Source organism: Cololabis saira, chromosome 10 (genome assembly GCF_033807715.1).
Source record: "Cololabis saira isolate AMF1-May2022 chromosome 10, fColSai1.1, whole genome shotgun sequence".
Classification (NCBI taxonomy): Eukaryota; Metazoa; Chordata; class Actinopteri; order Beloniformes; family Belonidae; genus Cololabis; species Cololabis saira.
The window spans coordinates 48116855-48138237 of record NC_084596.1 but is presented as its reverse complement, the minus strand read 5'-3'; the positions used below and the strand labels follow the sequence as shown (position 1 = coordinate 48138237).

The 21383-nt window shown below is 44.3% G+C and overlaps 1 protein-coding gene across 10 annotated transcripts in view; it reads left to right on the top strand.

Annotated features, from left to right (window-relative positions):
- The first annotated feature begins 442 nt into the window (after positions 1 to 442).
- amph (amphiphysin) overlaps positions 443 to 21383 on the top strand; it is a 66727-nt gene continuing 45786 nt past the window's right edge. For all 10 annotated transcript variants that reach the window (XM_061733063.1, XM_061733070.1, XM_061733067.1 and 7 more), the window contains exons 1-9: positions 443 to 552; positions 7983 to 8063; positions 8213 to 8267; positions 8409 to 8503; positions 12254 to 12349; positions 12419 to 12526; positions 12609 to 12694; positions 15725 to 15800; positions 15930 to 16012. In XM_061733063.1, the coding sequence (XP_061589047.1) occupies positions 484 to 552; positions 7983 to 8063; positions 8213 to 8267; positions 8409 to 8503; positions 12254 to 12349; positions 12419 to 12526; positions 12609 to 12694; positions 15725 to 15800; positions 15930 to 16012 (749 nt within the window). In that variant the 5' untranslated portion in view covers positions 443 to 483. The remainder of the gene's footprint in view (positions 553 to 7982; positions 8064 to 8212; positions 8268 to 8408; positions 8504 to 12253; positions 12350 to 12418; positions 12527 to 12608; positions 12695 to 15724; positions 15801 to 15929; positions 16013 to 21383) is intronic.

Here is a 21383-nt window from a genome sequence, read left to right as displayed (position 1 = left end):
TCATAAGTATAATATTAAGTATAATAATATTATTATATAGTAATAATATTATAATATTCGTATATAATAATATTATATAATGTAATCTTGTTTCGGCCAGGATCTGGCTCTGAGTAGTACGTCCCAATTAATGCATACGACTGATATTTACTCAAACGTGCGCCGAACTGAGGTATACTTTTTGAGTATATACTGTTTAGTATGGCATTTCAGACGCACCGATGGCTGCTTGGATAAAGTATTGGTGACGTGTGTGTGTGTGTGTGTGTGTGTGTGTGTGTGTGTGTGTGTGTGTGTGTGTGTGTGTGTGTGTGTGTGTGTGTGTGTGTGTGTGTGTGTGTGTGTGTGTGTGTGTGTGTGTGTGTTTGGTAGTGGGGAGGGGGGAGTTAGAATTATCCAATCAGCTGCCGGCAGGGGTGTTAGGCCCCGCCCCTCCCTCCACTTAAACCCGCCCCCTCCTTCCGTAATCTCTCTGCGGTCATCATGGCGGAAATCAGGACGGGGGTGTTCGCTAAGAATGTGCAGAAGCGACTGAACCGCGCCCAGGAGAAGGTAGGAGCCCGGGGTGATGGGGCTGGGGGGCCGGGGCAGCGGCCGGGGGGACACGGACCGGGGATGTGGTTTCACAGACTGCGGGCCATGGATGTACCAGCGCCCCCACTCACTGCACGATGAGCATTCATAGAGGGTTCCGTGATTTATAAATGGTCTATAAAGAGTCTACCCCCACACACATACCAAGACCCGCGGAACGGTGACGTGACCGTTTGTGTCAAAACCCCTGCTGTCAGATACTGAAAAAAGGGATTACGGCTTCAGTGACGTTACGTGCTTGAAGATGGCGGCGGGTGTGTGTGTGTGTGTGTGTGTGTGTGTGTGTGTGTGTGTGTGTGTGTGTGTGTGTGTGTGTGTGTGTGTGTGTGTGTGTGTGTGTGTATGTATGTGTGTGTATGTGTGTGTGTGTGTTGTTACAGGGCATGTTCTCGTTTCAGCTGGAGAGTGGAGAAGTCCAGCATTAGCGTTGCCCACTGATCTGACCGAGCTGGTTCTGGATGAGGAGGTGGATTGTGATGAGTCATCTTCATGCTGGAAGAGGCTGTTGGATGTGGATGCTGAATGAACTAAAAATATCAAAGCAGCGTGTCTTTACAGATGAGTCTTTACATATCAAGATCAATAGTTGAAAAGTGGACCTTGTGTCCCAAATAGTTAACACTTCGGAGCCTAATCTGGGCTACTTTTGGCACGTGTGGCTCAGTTACGGTACTAGCAACAGCTGTGTGGACCAATTGTGTCCGAAAGTTCATGATCTGGGCCAAACTTTGGCAACTGCTGTATGAGCCAGATTTGGGCTGAAATTCAAATACTAGTTGACATGGAAAACAGTAAAGAAGGGCCAGAAGAAGGGCTAAGTTTTAGACATGGATCATTGCATATCTGATGGCTGTATCTGTCTGAGGTGTGTGGGACAGTGTATAAACACAGCAGCTGTTTGTGATTGTGGAACAAAGACTGTATTGCATTGTTTTCTACATGAACATTGTGGCGATAAACTTAAAGCCAGTGTGAGCTTGTCTGTAAGAGTAGCAGAACAGGCAGTGATCCTTGATTAGAACAGTTCTGTTCTGAAACACTGACCACTGTCTGTGGTCCTGAAACTGAGCTGCCAGAGGTGTCTGAACTGTCCATGATCCTGAAACTGAGCTACCAGAGGTGTCTGAACTGTCCATGGTCCTGAAACTGAGCTACCAGAGGTGTCTGAACTGTCCATGATCCTGAAACTGAGCTATCAGAGGTGTCTGAACTGTCCATGATCCTAAACTGAGCTATCAGAGGTGTCTGAACTGTCCATGATCCTGAAACTGAGCTACCAGAGGTGTCTGAACTGTCCATGATCCTGAAACTGAGCTATCAGAGGTGTCTGAACTGTCCATGATCCTGAAACTGAGCTACCAGAGGTGTCTGAACTGTCCATGGTCCTGAAACGGAGCTATCAGAGGTGTCTGAACTGTCCATGGTCCTGAAACTGAGCTATCAGAGGTGTCTGAACTGTCCATGGTCCTGAAACTGAGCTATCAGAGGTATCTGAACTGTCCATGGTCCTGAAACTGAGCTATCAGAGGTGTCTGAACTGTCCATGGTCCTGAAACTGAGCTGCCAGAGGTATCTGAACTGTCCATGGTCCTGAAACTGAGCTGCCAGAGGTGTCTGAACTGTCCATGGTCCTGAAACAGTCTGCACTGTCTATATCAAAAGTTGGCTGACTGGCCTGATGGCATGCATGTTCATGGTCAGGAGGACAAAAAACTAACAGACTCCTTCTGTTGCTGGGTTACAGCGTTTACACCTAAAGCAGCAACAGACCAATTATTACTACAAAAACCATTTGTATTAAGCACAGAGTCAATAAAAGCCACAGAAAAACAAGATCCTGCAAGGAGTTAACCGCGGCCAAAAAGTGCTGCGGGGGTCCATGGTTTAGTTTTAGCAACGTAACAGAGAAGAAAACAGCAAAATGGTCCAAATACAGGTGTCACAAATCTTGCTGAGATTTGTGACACCTAAATTAAACGTTTTTGGTTTAATGCAATTAAACCAAAGGAAAATACTACTTCCAATTTATGGCCCCCCTCATGAGTTGATCCAGCTACAGACTAGTCTAAGATTAAAAGAATACTGATGATACTAGCATCATTTCTAACAATTTGCACTAATTTGTACAGCGCTATTGCAAGTGTTTGCACATGCCTTCAATAATGTTGTTGGTGTTGTTGATGATATTTTTAATGTGCTGTCTGTGTCTATCTGTACTGCAGCATTGTGGCTGCTTACTCCGAGACCAATTTCTCCCGCGGGAGACTAATAAAGCGAACCTTGAACCTTGAACCTTGAAGAGTCCAAAAGATTAAAAAAAAGTATTTGATCAATGGTCTGGATTCACAGCAGGCATAATTATTAAAATCGCCCGCTATCAGGAACTGATTGTAGAGTTACTTCTGTCATAAAGTCTGCAAAGTCTTTATTTCTTTATTTCAGTTATACTAACAAGGCAATTAAATTAAATTAAATTCAATTAAATTCAATTTTATTTATATAGCGTCTAATTAGGGGTGGGCAATATGACCTAAAATTAATATCACGGTATTTTTCATCTTTTGAACGGTGACGGTATAATATCACGGTATTTTTTGGTACGTTTTGGGAGGAGTAGCCTGTCCTGTCCCTTTATGTGAATAAGGTTAATATTTTTATAATATAATAAGTAAATGGTAGGTATCCTTATCAAAAAGAGACATGGGAGAGTATTATGCATTCTCAACATATTTATTTGGCAAAAAACATAAAGATCTTACTTTATATATATATATATATATATATAGTCCTTTACTGAATTAAATGGTTGGTAATCAATAATTTTTTTTTTATACTGGTGCTATGCCCATACCTGTCAAGTCTCCTTTTTATGATATATTAAAGGGTTATTGTGCCTCTACAAACTGAATTGTCACTAACCTCGCGAGAAATGCCCCTTGCTGTAGCCTGGAGGGGAGTTCTCACAAGGTTAGTGGCAACAACGGGAAAAAAAACAACAAATCAGATGGATGGATGTAACGACAGAGAATACATTTCTGCCAGAAAATCTTGTAAATATATCTAAAAATGGGAGCCAGAGACCCACATGAGTGACGATGACAAATTAAAAGAAAATGTTTCACTTTAAGACAATCAATTTGTATATGACTGAAAATATTTAGTATAAATAAATGTGCTTTATTTCCCCTTTGTTTTCATTTAGACTCTATTATAGGAACTACATACATAGGAATGTCCACAAAAGTGCACAAGTCACTTTTCGGAGCACGATGTATTTTACAATGTTTTTATATTGCTCTTATCCATTCCTAACTTGGAGGAAATTTTGCTCTTGGTGTTTTAATTCTTTTTTAGCCTCATGTCTTTTATCTCTTATATTTATTTCATGAACTGCAGCACTTTTTGTCGAGCCGAAGCTGTCTCTTGTTTTATGTGTATGTGTTCTTCTTAAATGTCTTGTTCCTGAACTGATTGTATGTTTTCTGTTGCTTGTTTTAACTCTCGACTGCAAAACCAGTTTACCCTTGGGTATCAATAAAGTAACCTGACCTGACCTGATGTCCACAGCATTTCAGTGTCAACAAAGGTACATAAAGAGCACATAATTGTAGTTTGTAAGTGATTGACAGGTAGATATTTTAAATATTTTGTAAACCTGTCTTAAAATCTAATACTGGACCTCGGTTGGGCTGGTTGGACAGCGGGTGGTGGAAAATTTCCCTTAATTTTAAATCCAAAACTTGACAGGTATGCCATGAGTATTCATATACAGTAATCCCTTGTTTTTCGAGAGGGTTACGTTCCAAAAAGAACCCGTGATAAGTGATATTCACATAGTAGCAACCCTTTTTTTTTAAATAATTATTATACAAAGCTTCAAATTGCGGAGATCAGCACCGCCTCGCACGCTGCTGTTCTGAGCCGCTGCATCCCTACTCGCGCTGTAGCGTCTTTTTCTTCTAAAGCCCGCGGTGCAGCTGTGTTTTTTCGAAAGAAGAACATGGTTATGGGTATTTTTTTGTCACCCCTTTTTTTCTTCTGGGCAAAAAGATAAACAGACATTCATTCATTTTTTCTCCATCTATAAATCGGTGATTCGTATTCCGGCAGGTTGAAACAGCGCTCTGCGCTCCGCTGCCCTCAAAGACCCGCCCAGCTCTGCTTCTGATTGGCTATTGTTAGTTTGGTTGAACCAGAGCTGCTTTCCTCTCATTCCATTGGTAGACGAACTCGGTTGACTTTTTTTTTTTCTCACAGTTTTTTTTTTTTTTTTAAGCAGTCAAACTCGCACGCCGAGAAAAAAAACTCTGCACGCCGGAGATCCGGCACAGTGCCGGAATACTTTAAGCCCTGCATTTCTTACTACTCTTGTCGTAAGGTGTAGCAGCAGTAAACGATGCCTGCAGTGAAAGCTGTGTAGTCTTGGGACGCGCTCAGCAGCACCAGCGGAGCAGCGGTCCCAGCAGCAGCTGCTGGTCCCATTGCGCTCGTTTTGGCCCGGGTTGCCTCTTCATATTCACGGGCGTGCGTGTTTTTTAAGGGATGAAACAGGTTGCTTGTGTTTCCACCTCTTGCTGTCACAACACGGCGGCAAACCTTGCATATCACCGAAGTTTTTAATGCCTTATTTAGGCTTATTATTTTATAATTGATTTATTACGGTATTGACGGTATTGCAAAATCCATGTCGTGGCGCAGTGTCACACCGGTGATGACTATGATGACACCGGTGTACCGCCCACCCCTACGTCTAATACAACAAAAGTTGTCTCCAGACGCTTTCCAGAGACCCATACCCAGAACATGACCCCCGAGCAGTTATTACATAAACAATAGCAGGTAAAAACTCCCCTAGTGGGAGAAAAACCTTAAGCCAAACAGTGGCAAGGAAAAACTCCCCTTTAGGAGGGAAGAAACCTTGAGCAGGACCAGGCTCATAAGGGGGGACCTTCCTGCTGAGGGCCAGACTGGTGGGTCAGGGACGGCAACAGCTCAGCAGGCAGGTGGAAGCAGCAACGGGATGACCAGGGGTGGGGACCGCAGGCCAGCATGCAGCTCCCGAAGCTCCGGCCGAATCATCAAGTCCCAGGTTGGGGTGCAGGGTCGGGGAAAGGTTGAGAAGGGGCAGGGCCAGGGAGAGGAGTCTTGACGGACAAACCTCTCCCCCGCCTGCCCGGGCCGTTACCCGGCCCCTCTCACTCCCACGCTGCAGGTTCCGGTGTCCGGCAAAGGATGCTGCAACATGGACAAAAAAGAGAAAAGGGCGGAGAAGGGGGGGCCAGCACAAGAAACTACAGGAGCGACTCTGGCACACTAGAGTTTACACTACCTAGAGATTTACCAACACCAGCTAGAGGTTTACTAAACACTAACTATAGGCTTTACTAAACAGAAATGTTTTAAGTTTAGTTTTAAAGGTGGAGGTGGTGTCAGCCTCTTTAACCCAGATTACAATTCAGGTTCCTACCATCCTACCACCACCTATCCATCATTGCAATAACTGTGAAATTAACTTAATATGACCGCAGCTCCAAGTAGGGCTGGGTATCGATTCAAATGTCAAGAATCGATTTGATTCGGATTCTTAAGATTCAGAATCGATCATCACGATTTGATTCGATTCGATCCAATTCGATATTGATTTTGCTTAGTGTTATTTAAAATGTTTTTTGAGCTGTTGCCTGAATTATATGACTGTAAAATAACTAGTAAAATAATAATTTCACAATAATTATTGTGAAATAAGTAACTAAGAAATAAATAACTCAAACAGGCCTTTCAATATCCATTTAAAGTGCAAAAAAAAAGAAAGAAATTGCAACAGTTCATGCAGTAAACAAATCATTTTAGCTTGTCTAATTTATTCTCTCACCACGCACACATATCGCCATGAAGCACCTGGGATTTTTCAGTCATGTCATGACAAACTGTGTGTCCGACTACTGGGATTAAAGTTCACCGGAAGAAAATGTAATGATGAAAAACAAAAAGCGTATATATGTATGTGTGTGTGTGTGTGTGTGTGTGTGTGTGTGTGTGTGTGTGTGTGTGTGTGTGTGTGTGTGTGTGTGTGTATGTATGTATGTATGTATGTATGTATGTTGAACTGTCCATGGTGCTGAAGTGCTTCAGGGCAATCTATGGTGTTTTTTTTTTTTTTTTTTTTCAATATCTTTTTATTTCACACTATGGTGTTTAAGCAGAACAGTCAGTGGCCTTGTATCTCATATGTCCTTGGTCCTGTAAGGGATTCATATGGGAATCCTGATAGGGGTCAGAACCCCTGTCAGGTCTTGGTCTTCTTGACACAGTCATAACTGTCTCAAAAGGTTTTTGCTTTCAATGGCATTAGGGGTGCAAACATTGGTCGACGTTGTCGACAAAAATCGATGATAAAATAGTTGCAGGCCAATTTAATTGTTGACTATTGTCGGAAAAAAGTATGAACAGTGTAAGGCATCGCCTTTTTTCCTATCTCTTCTGAGAATTGCATACAGTATACAATAGCGTTAAGTTGCTATTGTCGTCATGCAGGTTTTTCAATAGAGTGAGGCAATTCCTTCCCTTTCGATCTCTGCTGAGAGTTGCACTTGTGCAATAGAGTACAGCGCCAGGTAAACAACATGGTGCAACACCACGGTGACTGGCAGTAAAGTTAATTAAGAGATGTATTTTTGAATAAAGTGTCTATCTTTAATGTTTTTTAATTTATAATTAGCGCATCAGTTAAACAACCTCCTGAGAGCTAAATAAGAGCCATTTAATAATTTTGAGAGTCATAATCCAATTAGTTGACTAACTGTTTCAGTAGTGGATGACTAACCGACTATCAGAATAGTCGTTAGTTGCTGCCCTAAATAGAGCTGGGTATCATCACTTACCTCCCGATCTACGATTCCGATACACTAGGTCCCAAGTCGATACGATTTCCGATATGATTCGATACAATTCGATATCGATATTCTAGTTACAATACCAATTTTGCTTTGGCAATGGAAGGGATTCTCAAAAGAAATTGAGGGGCATGGTGGTGCAGCTGGTAGTGCAGCCGTCTCACAGCAAGAAGGTTCTGGGTTCAATTCCTGCTGAGGATGCTGTGGGTGCTGAAATGCATGTTAAGTTCCCCCATGACTTCAGCTCCCACACATTAATATAGAAGAGTACTCTGAGATTTAACAGCAACATCTACTCCCTTCAGGTTCACACTTGTTCCAGGTGCATTCATGACTTAATGGAGAAGACAAGGAAAAATCACATTCTGGACACATTCCAGAGTTTGGTTCCTCTTTTGTCCAGAACATTTATTGTGTTGTAAATAATGTCATAAATCTTTCATATGAAACAGATTTAATGTCCTCATCTCTGAGTACCTCTGTTTTGTTTCTCAGGTTCTGCAGAAACTAGGAAAAGCAGATGAAACCAAAGATGAGCAGTTTGAACAAGCAGTTTCCAACTTTAGGAGACAGGAGGTAAGAAATATTCCTCCCCGGGAAAATCCTGCTTTCATCATGCCAGCTGGGGGGCATCAGTGAAGGTTCCTCACTCAAAGCTTCTCTCAGCGGTGTTTGTGTTCTTCTTTTCGGTGAATGATGCTGTGTGTTTTCACTGTTGTTCTCAGTGTGAAGGCTCAAGGCTGCAGAGGGAGATGAAGAACTACATGTCTGCCATCAAAGGTGACTAGATGTCTGAGCTTCAGTGTCAACCCATCCATCTGCTCAAAATAACACCTGCAACACATCAAATATCACTGTGATGCTGCACCTTATTCTCCTTCTTCAAATAATGATATCAGTTTTTGTTTTCATTTTTTGCAGGGATGCAGCAGGCCTCCATTAACCTGACGCAGTCGCTGCACGAAGTTTACGAGCCAGACTGGCATGGAAAAGACGATGTCTTGTCCATCGGAAAGGTCAGTCCCAAAACAAAACAAAAGCCAGGATTCTGAACGCATCACATACGTAGATGGTAGGATATAAATGAGAACATAAATGCAGCATGGAGATAATACGAATGAAACAGCAAATGCAGCACACACATAGAACACCTGTAACAGGAACCCGAACGCAGCACACAAATAATTCAAATGGAACAGGAACCTGAATGCAGCACACAAACAGTATGAACGAAATGGGAAACTGAGGAGTGATAGTCTAGCGGCTACAGAGGTGGGCTTGGTCTAGAAGACCCAGGTTCAAGCCTCGACTATGGAACATAAACAGGAAGCTCAACATAGCTCCAGAGGCGCTGGAAGATCCCAGTGAAGGTGAGTGAAGACTCTTAAGGCCAGGACACACCAACCCGATGGCCGACTGTTAGCAGAAAAGCAGTCGGACTGAAAGTCGTCTCCTGTCTCCCCGAGTTAGTTAAAAAAATGTTTCTTGTCCTTACCTTGTTCCACTGACTTCATGGATTGTTACAAGACCTGTTACAACAACCAGAAAACAATTCCACCCTTTATGAACTGGTACTTACATGTTTATGCTTACCATGTCCATCTAAGGCAGGGGAACTGGTGTCTATGAAGTCTAGGATGTCACCTTGGAGCAAAGACACTTGAAAAACTTTTGTTCCTCAATAATAATGCAGAAATTAATCAACTTTTTGTCTTTTATTTTGTATGATTTAACATGAGTTCCATACATAAGTTAAATTTTAATTCTGAATTTTATTACATACAAGTTTGCTACATTTTACATCATTTTAGCATTTACACAAACAAGATTTTATGCAAATTTTAATCTCTTAAAAAAAAACTCAAACAACTTAACTCAGCAAACAAATTGAGCAAATTCAATTATACAGTGATCATATTTTAAGGACTAGTGATTCAATATTTCAGACTGATGTTGGGTTTGCAGCATGTAAGCTTTTCCATCTTATTTTCAATTCAATTCAATTGAATTTTATTTATATAGTGTCTAATACAACAAAAGTTGTCTCTAGGATCTTTCCAGAGACCCAGAACATGACCCTCGAGCAATTATTACATAAACAATGAAATGTAAAAACTCCCATAGTGGGAGAAAAAACTAAAGCCAAACAGTGACAAGGAAAAACTCCCCTTTAGGAGGGAAGAAACCTTGAGCAGGACCAGCTCATAAGGGGGACCCTCCTGCCGAGGGCCAGACTGGGGTGGTCGGGGGTGGGGATCGCAGGCCAGCACACAGCTCCCGAAGCTCCGGCCTGCAAACATACACAAAAGAGAAAAAAGGGGGCCAGCACAAGAAACTACAATTCAATTCAATTCAATTTTATTTATATAGCGTCTAATACAACAGAGTTGTCTCTAGACGCTTTACAGAGACCCATACCCAGAACATGACCCCCGAGCATTTATTACATAAACAATGGCAGGTAAAAACTCCCCTAGTGGGAGAAAAACCTTAAGCCAAACAGTGGCAAGGAAAAACTCCCCTTTAGGAGGGAAGAAACCTTGAGCAGGACCAGGCTCATCAGGGGGGACCCTCCTGCCGAGGGCCAGACTGGTGGGTCAGGGACGGCAACAGCACATCAGGCAGGTGGAAGCAGCAACGGGATGACCGGGGGTGGGGACCGCAGGCCAGCACACAGCTCCCGAAGCTCCGGCCCAATCAGCAAGTCCCAGGTTGGGGTGCAGGGTCAGGAAAAGACTTGTGCTCCGTAATGCAAGCTACAAGCCACCCACGGCCACCTGCAGGACAAAAGAGAGAAAAGGGAGGAGAAGGGGGGGCCAGCAACGGGATGACCAGGGGTGGGGACCGCAGGCCAGCACGCAGCTCCCGAAGCTCCGGCCCAATCATCAAGTCCCAGGTTGGGGTGCAGGGTCGGGGAAAGGTTGAGAAAACTACAAGTACGATGGACAAAAATTATGAGATACTTATAATGAATAAAAAAATGGAGTACACAGTGTAGAAACAATAAAATCACTAACATACTAAAATGATCAATAAAATAGTAATAAAAAATAGATAATAGAGAATAGACGACAAAGAACAGACACATAAAGTGCACAATCACTTCACACAGATGTGGGGAACTAATTTGTCACACACTAAAAGCCAAAGAAAATAAATAAGTTTCCAAAGAAGACTTAAATAGCACTAGGGTCTGGGCAGATCTAACATTTAGTGGCAAACTATTCCACACCTTAGGGCCGGCCACCGCAAAAGCTCGGTCACCTCTAGTTTTGAGCCTAGATTTCGGGACGTCTAAAATCAACTGACTTGACGACCTCAGGGCTCTGGCTGGTGTGTGAGAGTGGAGAAGTTCAGTAAGGTATTGGGGAGCCAAGCCATTCAGTGATTTAAAAACAAGCAGCAGAATCTTAAAATCAATTCTGTAGTGAACAGGAAGCCAGTGCAGGGAGGCCAGAACCGGGGTAATGTGGTCACGCTTTCTAGTTCCAGTCAGAAGTCGTGCAGCAGCATTCTGCACCAACTGCAGGCGTCGCACAGAACGCTGGTCTAAGCCCACGTACAAGGAGTTGCAGTAATCTAGCCGTGATGTAATAAAAGCGTGAATAACCCTCTTCAAGTCTTTAGGAGATAGGTAGGGCTTTACTTTGGCCAGGAGCCTTAGCTGAAAAAAAAGAGAAGAGAGAAGAAGGAAAGAGGAGAAGAGAAGAAGGGTGAGAGGAGAGGAGAAGAAGGGTGAGAGCGGATCATGTCGGTCCCCCCTGTAGCATAGGCCTATAGCAGCATATCTACCACCAAGCTATTTTTGAGACTAACTATTATAGTCTTGTTCTATAGCTGCAACTATGACTACTGACTCTAACACACTAGAGTTTACACTAACTAGAGATTTACCAACACCAGCTAGAGGTTTACTAAACACTAACTATAGGCTTTACTAAACAGAAAGGTTTTAAGTTTAGTTTTAAAGGTGGAGGTGGTGTCAGCCTCCTTAACCCAGATTGGAAGTTGGTTCCATAGTAATGGTGCCTGATAGCAGAACGCCCGCCCTCCAAATCTACATGTAGATACTCTAGGAACTACGAGTAAACCTGCACTCCGAGAACGGAGAGCTCTGTTGTAAGATACTATCAGGTCTTGCAAATATTGTGGAGCTAAGCCGTTTTAGGCTTTATACGCAATTTTAAATTGGATTCTGAATTATACGGGTAGCCAATGGAGCGACGCTAACACTGGAGATACGTGGTCTCTCCTGCTGATTCCTGTCAGTACTCGTGCTGCTGCATTCTGGATCAGCTGGAGCCTATTCAGCAAATTACTTGGACATCCTGCTAACAACACATTACAGTAATCCAGTCTAGAAGATACAAACACATGAACTAGTTTTTCTGCATCACTCTGCGAGAGGATTTTCCTCATTTTTGCAATATTACGGAGATGGAAAAACGCTATTTTACAAACCTGATTAACATATGGACAAATCCTGATCGAAAACAACACCAAGGTTTCTCACAGTTGCACTGGAAGCCATCGCAGCACCATCTAGTCCCTTCCTAAGATGCTCTGGACCAAGAATGATAACCTCTGTTTTATCTGAATTTAGAAGCAAGAAATTTCTGGACATCCAGTCCTTGATGTCCCTAAGACATGAAGTTTAAACATCGCCTCCTGGATTGCATCAGACTAGCAAAGTTGATGTAGCTCCTTGAACTGAGTCAGCTTTTTAAATGCTCTTGTAAGTTAACATGGTTGTCTGCTTCCTTCAGGACTGTGATGCATTGTGGGAAGACTTTCACAACAAACTGGTGGACTCAACGCTTCTGAACCTAGATGAATACCTGCAACAGTTTCCAGACCTAAAGGTAAATACTCTACCTTTTAATTAGAGAAAAAAGAAATGGAGAGCAATCGGTAACCAAATGTTGTTTCAGACACGTGTGGCCAAAAGAAGTCGGAAACTTATCGACTATGACAGCGCCCGTCATCATTTAGAAACTCTCCAGGCATCTGGAATGAAAAATGACCGCAAGATGATGAAAGTGAGAGCACTGATCTGGGATCATTCATGGTGGAAGGGAAAGTTGAAGTAAATTTCATGTAGTTAACAGTGTTTGTTTGCAGGCAGAAGATGAGTTGAAGAAGGCTCAGAATGTGTTTGATGAGCTGAATGTGGGACTCCAGGATGAGCTGCCGTATCTCTGGGATTGGTGAGTCAGTGATTGCACATTTCATCAAATCTGTGTAGACCAGGTGAAGTCAGATTCTGTACAACATTTTCGTCAAAGCTGGCGAGTACAGTATGATTAACTATTCTCACAAGTACATTTAACTGTTTTAGTGGCTAGTGTTGTGCCACAAAGGGAGTGCTGGTTCAGTTATTAGAGAGTTATTAATAAATGTCTTTAGATTTTAATAATTAATAAAGAAGATGACTTATCAAATTGAATTATCAAAATGAATCAATCAAAACGAGGCACCGTTTTGATTGTATATATATTGTGCACTGTGTATTGTGATACTGGAATCGGTATCGGGGCCGATACTGCTCTCATATTCGCAAAAATTCTCTGATACCGCGCACCGATACCACTTCATTGTTGTTGTAGTTACTGGTTAGTGACTCTAGGGGGAGATGTTGAGCTGCAGTCAGCGGTGATGAGAAGAGAGTGATACATGAGAAGAGAGTGATACATGACAAGAGAGTGATACATGAGAAGAGAGTGATACATGAGTGAGACTGGCAGCGCCGTTTCAGGCAAGATAGCTACAATTAATGCAAGCGGGACGTCAGCAGTTGGACATATTTCGACGACGACAGAAGCAAGGCAGACTGAAGCCACGTGCTGCTAAGCTATGTGCTGCTAAGGTATCAAGAGGAGGGAAGGAGAATATGTCGTTTAATACCAGCAACTTGATAAAACATCTGGAGATGCATCATAAAGCTGAGTATACGGAGTTTGCTGATGCTACTGCAAGACCTCAACAGCGACATTAGCTCAGGTTCTGCAAAGGCGACAGACAATCAGGCACGAGACAAGTTAAAATACCGGAGGCTCTAACCCGTTATGTAGACCTGGGTGAGCAGCCACTGTCAGCTGGAGAAGACCAAGGATTTCACCGTCTTCTCCACGCACTCGAGCCGCGATAGGATGTTTCATTGATGTGTTAAATGTTTGATATTTTCTTAAATGTGAAGACAGTGCCAGTGTGGAGACTTTTTATTTACACGGAAAGATTATTTTTTGTTTAAAATAGTTATTCTACTCGTTTTTTTTATTTTTATTGAATTTATCTGTTGCAAATAAAACCCGTCTTCCAATTCATTGCATTTTTCATTGCATTTTTAGTCTAGTTATTTTTGTGGTAGAAGTATCGTATCGATACTCGGTATCGGCAAGTACACAAATTAATGTACTGGTATCGGGGCATCAACATATGCAGCATCGCTGGCAACCGGGCTGTTCCCCTTTTCCTGGTTGTAGTAGCCTGGTCACATGGTTTCGTTGAAGCGTCGAAATGTTTGCGGGTCACTGCGTTGTAACGCGGGTGGACGAAGGATGCGTTCACTGGGTCTTGGTAACCAGTGGGCTTTGTGGGCAAAAAAATAAGGTTATTGGTGAACCAAAATAGCAAAAACCAAAATGGCATAACCAAAATGACTTCAATAGAGAGGGAAATATTCCCTTGGAGATCCAGCAGTTAGCAATTAGCTGCATTTTAATTAAATCCAAAACACTTCACTTCAGTAACTTCAGCCTTTTTTAAGGCAAGGCAGGGCAAGTTTTAAGTTTTAAGGCAAGTTTATTTGTATAGCACAATTCAACACAAGGTAATTCAAAGTGCTTTGCATCAACATTACAAATAAAATGAAATAAAATGATAAGAAAAGATTTAAAATAATAAAAAGCACAAGTTGTTTAAAAATAAGGGCAGTAGAGTACAGCAGGTAAGTATTTAATTTAAGAGTACGCTTCAGTAAATGGTAATGTTTTTAGGGCTGATTTAAAGGAGCTGACAGTTGGAGCAGACCTCAGGTCTACAGGAAGTTTGTTCCACCGGTGAGGAGCAGAATAACTGAACGCTGCCTCACCTTGCTTGGTTCTGGTTCTTATTCTTCTGTTTAACAGACTCAACATGCACAAACATGAAATAAAAAAGTGCAACCACTGAGCTGTAGTCACAAAAAGAACTAAAAAATATATAGTTTTAGCTGAATAACCACTCACTGAATCACTAACAATTTCCTATTAAAATTATCTATTCACTTATTCAAGTATTAATCATAAGGCTGGCATAACAATCCAAACATTTCAGTAACAATAATTTTTAACACATTTAACACACTGAACCTATACAATGAACACTGCACTATGAGAAGAAAATCTGTTTCCTCAGCTGTTTTTATCCATGAACTCAAAATAAATTAAACAAAATTGCAATTCAAAATGATTCAAGTACACAAAATGAATTTTCTACTGATTAGCTTATCAATAGGTAAATACTGAAAAACATTGTGCTTTGAAGAAAATTAAGCAGCACTTATTTCTACCTGAGATGTAACACTCCTGGGTTTGGAGGAATTAATGGGAGAACTGGTCATGTTTTTTACTCCTGACATATATCCTTCGTTGTATCTGTGTTTCGCCATGCTCAACATATGTAAACAAACTTTGCAGGTCTTTTCCTATGGTGTTACCTAGGAAACTGGCATTACAGGGTATTATCGCCATTTACTGGTCAGGAGTCTGAATAACATGTTCTCCCCATGTCTGTGCAGGTTTTCTCACAGTCCAAATACATGCAGGTTATGTGAACTGCTCTCTAAATTGCCCCTAGGTGTGGGTGAATGGTTGGTTGTGTATGTGTTGGCCCTGAGATGAGCTGGCGACAAGTACAGTGTGTCCCCTGCCCTCGCCCGAGACAGCTGGGATTGGCTCCCTGTGACCCCTAATTTGAGATTAAGCGGCTAAAGAAATTGGATGGATGGATGAATGGAATGATGGATGAGTATCGATACTTTCTCCAAGACATTCATCAGGTCTTCCCCTCATTCTTAATGCACACAATGCAAAATAGTCGTTTTTTAGGTGTGTTCCCTTAAATTACAGTGATGATAGATGATTAAAGAGAAAGGTCATTTAATTGCGTGATTTTATGCTTTCCAGACCGCTTCTTTACCCCTTGACCTACATGTCAGTTTCAGCTTATTACAAAAAAGTTTGTTTTCGTCTCTGTAGCCGAGTTGAGTTCTACATCAGCACCTTTAAGAGTGTGACGAATCTGGAGACTAAGTTTCACCGTGAGATCTCACTGGTGAGTATAGGCATGCTTTTTCCTCACCTCTGTACCTGCATGAGTCGTTCAGTCTGGACCCTCACACATATCACCCGTCTCTTGTCAGAATATGAAACCAAGGAGTAACTTGTTCCTGTTATCTTCCAGGTATGCAGGCACCTGTACGAAGTGATGACCAAACTGGCGGAGCAGCACTCTGACAAGGTGTTCACCATCCAGGGAGCACCTAGGTAATTACAAACTGGGCTTCCCTGACCGTTCAAGTCATTTTTAATCACACAGAGCATAGAAATGTGATAACATGCTGACCGTTCGTCCTCTGAAGGATTATACAACTACACTAAACAAAGCATAATCCCAACAACAAACAGGAGAGGAGAACACTTGTAGCATGCTCCAGAAAACCTTCACTGACCAGCAATGTAAAGACCATAAAAACCTCCCTGAGCTACAAAGCAACTGCTTCATTCTCCACAGCCCAACTCTGAGTGCAGATGAACCTCTGCTGTCACATCATCAGAAGTCAGATTCCAGCGGAAACCATTATCACCACCATTATTATCACACAATGGACTTTAAGGGCTGATGTGAAAAGTCTGTCTAAACCAGAAATGCCACACTACACTCTGGACCACATCAGGGTTGTGGTCAGCGTAAAAAGAGCTGCTTCAAGACTTTATTTGTAAATCATATTATTATTACATCATATCATAATTATCGCTGTTATGACCACGCACAAGTGGTCTGCGTCATGTCGCAGGTTTTCGAACATGAATGACAGGGAGCGTGTTGCCTGCGGGCCGCTCCCTCAGGTGGATCCAGCTCTCGCTCCTCTCATTTCTCCTTCCGACTCCATTCTTGGCAAAGCCACCTGTCTCAGCAAGAATTGTAGAGTCATGGATGGCCTGCACGGTGGCTTAGTGGTTAGCACTGTTGCCTCACAGCAAGAAGGTCCCCGGTTCGACTCCCAGGCCGGGCGGGGGTCTTTCTGTGTGGAGTTTGCATGTTCTCCCCGTGCTTGTGTGGGTTCTCTCCGGGTACTCCGGCTTCCTCCCACAGTCCAAAAACATGCATATTAGGTTAATTGGTGATTCTAAATTGTGAGTGTGGTTGTGAGCATGGTTTGTGTGTTTATATGTGGGTATAGATAATGGATGGATGGATGGCCTGCTTGCTAAGCTGCACAGAGCTATGGCTACTTAGACCCGTCTAGCGAATACGGGGGCCATTATGTCCCTCTACCTTCGTGACCTGTCCAAGGACGTACAGGGGGTTCCAACAGTGCGGGTGAGCTCTGGACAGCTTCCTCAGTCCTCTATTCAATTATGAAGGAGCAGGCGGTACAGGGATGCTACAGGCAGAGCCTTAGCATCCTCGTAGCTAGACGCCACTTATGGCTGTCCAAGTCTCAATTCAATTTAATTCAATTCAATTTTATTTATATAGCGTCTAATACAACAGATGTTGTCTCTAGACACTTTCCAGAGATCCAGAACATGAACATAAAAATAAACATAAACATAAACATAAACCCCCAGCAATTATTACATAAACAATGGCAGGTAAAAACTCCCATAGTGGGAGAAAAGCCTCGAGCCAAACAGTGGCAAGGAAAAACTCCCCTTTAGGAGGGAAGAAACCTTGAGCAGGACCAGGCTCATAAGGGGGGACCCTCCTGCCGAAGGCCAGACTGGGGGATTCTGGATTATACTTCCCAATGGCTGCATGTATAAACTGAACAAGATTGGCCCTAGCACTGAACCCTACAGGTTCCAAACTGGAACCTGTCAGATAGATAGGATTTAAACCAATGTAGCTGTCCCTTTAATCCCAACAACATCCTCTAACCTGTGCAGTAAAATGCCATGATCTACAGTGTCAAAAGCAGCACTGAGGTCCAGTAGAACCAGTATGGACACTAATCTCTTATCTGAGGTCCAGTAGAACCAATATGGACACTAATCCCTTATCTGAGGTCCAGTAGAACCAGTATGGACACTAATCCCTTATCTGAGGTCCAGTAGAACCAGTATGGACACTAATCCCTTATCTGAGGTCCAGTAGAACCAGTATGGACACTAATCCCTTATCTGAGGCCATAAGAAGGTCATTTGTGACTCGAACCAGTGCTGTCTCTGTGCTATGATGCATTCTAAACCCTGTCTGAAAGACTTCAAACAGATCATTTCTATACAAGTAGTCACATAACTGGCTTGAAACTGCCTTTTCCAAAATTTTAGACACAAATGGAAGGTTGGAAATTGGCCTATAGTTAGCTAAGACGTCTGGGTCAAGAGAAGGTTTTTTAAGTAAAGGTTTAATTACTGCCACTTTGAAAACCTGTGGTACATATCCTAAGTTTAGGGATAGGTTGATCTGGTCCAGTATTGTCGCACCAATAAGAGAAAAAACATTTTTGAATAGTCGAGTCGGGCTGGGGTCTAACATACATGTGGTAGACTTAGCTCTATTGACTAGTGAGGTCAGCTCAGGGAGGTCTATAGCAGTGTTTCTCAACCCTGGTCCTCGAGGCACCCCTGTCCTGCATGTTTTAGATGCTACCCTGCTTCAGCAGCACACCGTGATAAAAGTACCTGTGTCATCAACAGAGTTTTGCAGACCTTGGTGACAAGCTAATTAGGACCATTAATTAGAATCAGGTGTGCTGGTGCAGGGAAACATCTAAAACATGCAGGATAGGGGTGCCTCGAGGACCAGGGTTGAGAAACACTGGTCTATAGGATCAAAACAGTCTAGAGTCAAGTCAGAGCCTAGGGAAGTCGCTAAAGCTGAAGAAACGCCCACAACCGGCTGGTTGATTTCTTCTCTAATTCTCATGATTTTACTGTTAAAGAAGCTCATAAAGTCTCCACTACTGAAAGCTGCAGGAATGCACGGCTCAACAGAGTTGTGACTCTTTGTCAGCCTGGCTACAGTGCTGAACAGAAAACGTGGGCTACTTTTGTTATCCTCTATCAACGTTGAATAATAAGCTGTTCTGGCTTTGCAAATGGCTTTTTTATATACTATTAGGATATCTTTCCATTCACGATAGGAGTCTACAGACTTACAAGAGTGCCACTTCCTTTCCATTTTACGCACGTTTTGTTTCAACATGCGGATATCTGAATTATACCAGGGAGTTAAGCTCCTGTGGCTAGAAACCCTCCTTTTCAAAGGAGCAACTTCATCTAAAGCTTAGTACAACAGATCAGCACTGTTACTAACAAGAAAATCAACATCAACATCAGAGGTAGAACCCAGGTCACTGGCCTCTATTGCTTCAGTAGAGGGTTCACTATTTTCCACTGTCGCAAGATGAGCAATGGCCTCCTTAAATTTAGCAATACCTTCGTCAGACAAACATCTGCTAAAATAATACCTCCTGCCCTGCACTTCAACATCGACAAAATTAAATTCAAACGTTATTAATGAATGGTCGGATAAAAGGGAGTTTACAGGTGACACCAACAGATCATCAGTTTCAACACCGTAGGTGAGAACGAGATCGAGAGTATGATCAAAGCAATGCGTCGGCCCGTCCACTTTTTGTGAGATACCCATTGATTCTAGAAGAGAATTGAAAGCTAATTTAAGATTATCCTTGAACCGCCACCTTACCGTGGTGGAGGGGTTTGAGCACCCGAATGATCCTAGGAGCTATGTTGTCCAGGGCTTAATGCCCCTGGTAGGGTCTCCCAAGGCAGACAGGTCCTAGGTGACGGGTCAGACAAAGAGCGGTTCAAAGCCCCTTATGAAGAAGAAAAGAGCAAGGAAGTTTGCGTCGCCCGGACTGGCGTTACCGGGGCCCCACCCTGGAGCCAGGCCTGGGGTCGGGGCTCGCAGGCGAGCGTCTGGTGGCCGGGTCTTGGCCCACGGGACCCGGCCGGGGGAACGAGCGACGTGGGCCCGCCCTCCCGTAGGCCCACCACCCGCGGGAGGGTTCATAAGGGGAAGGTGCCGTGTGATTTGGGTGGCAGCCGTGGGCGGGGGCCCCGGCGACCCAATCCCCGGACGACGACTCTGGCTTTAGGGACATGGAATGTCACCTTGCTGGGGGGGAAGGAGCCTGAGCTTGTGCGGGAGGCTGAGAGGTATCGACTAGAGATAGTCGGGCTCACCTCCACGCACAGCCTGGGCTCTGGAACCCAACTCCTTGAGAGAGGTTGGACTCTCTTCCACTCTGGAGTTGCCCATGGTGAGAGGCGGCGAGCTGGTGTGGGCTTGCTCATAGCTCCCCAGCTCAGCCGCCATGTGTTGGAGTTCTCCCCACTTAACGAGAGGGTCGCTTCCCTGCGCCTTCGGGTCGGGGATAGGTCTCTCACTGTCGTTTCGGCCTACGGGCCGAGCGGCAGTGCAGAGTACCCGGCCTTCCTGGAGGCCCTGGGAGGGGTGCTGGAAAGTGCCCCAACTGGGGACTCCATCGTTCTGTTGGGGGACTTCAACGCTCACGTGGGCAGCGACAGTGTTACCTGGAGAGGTGTGATTGGGAGGAACGGCCTCCCCGATCTGAACCCGAGCGGTGTTCTGTTATTGGACTTCTGTGCGAGTCACAGTTTGTCCATAACGAACACCATGCTCGAGCATAAGGGTGTCCATCAGTGCACGTGGCACCAGGACACCCTAGGCCGGAGGTCAATGATCGACTTTGTTGTCGTTTCATCTGACCTCCGGCCGTATGTCTTGGACACTCGGGTGAAGAGAGGGGCTGAGCTGTCAACTGATCACCACCTGGTGGTGAGTTGGATCCGCTGGCAGGGGAGGAAGCTGGTCAGACCTGGAAGACCCAAGCGTATCGTGAGGGTCTGCTGGGAACGTCTGGCAGATTCCCCTGTCAGGGGGGTCTTCAACTCCCACCTCCGGGAGAGCTTTGACCGGATTCCGAGGGAGGCCGGAGACATTGAGTCCGAATGGACCATGTTCTCCACTTCCATTGTTGACGCGGCCGTCCGGAGCTGCGGCCGTAAGGTCTCCAGCGCCTGTCGCGGCGGCAATCCCCGAACCCGGTGGTGGACACCGGAAGTAAGGGATGCCGTCAAGCTGAAGAAGGAGTCCTACCGAGCCTGGCTAGCTCGGCGGACTCCCGAGGCAGCTGACGGGTACCGGCAGGCCAAGCGGACTGCGGCCCGGGCGGTCGCGGAAGCAAAAACTCGGGTCTGGGAAAAGTTCGGGGAGGCCATGGAGGAGGACTACCGGTCGGCCTCGAGGAAATTCTGGCAAACCATCCGGCGCCTCAGGAGGGGGAAGCAGTGCTCCGCCAACACTGTTTACAGTGGAGGAGGGGAGCTGTTGACCTCGACTGGGGACATCGTCGGGCGGTGGAAGGAATACTTCGAGGATCTCCTCAATCCCGCTGACACGCCTTCCGTCGAGGAAGCAGAGGCTGAGGATTCAGAGGTTGATTCATTCATTACCCAAGCTGAAGTCACTGAGGTAGTTCGGAAGCTCCTCAGTGGCAAGGCACCGGGGGTGGATGAGATCCGCCCTGAGTACCTCAAGTCTCTGGATGTTGCGGGGCCGATAGTCGAACCTCGGATTCAAGAGGAACAATGCAGTTTTCGCCCTGGCCGTGGAACGCTGGACCAGCTCTATACCCTCCGC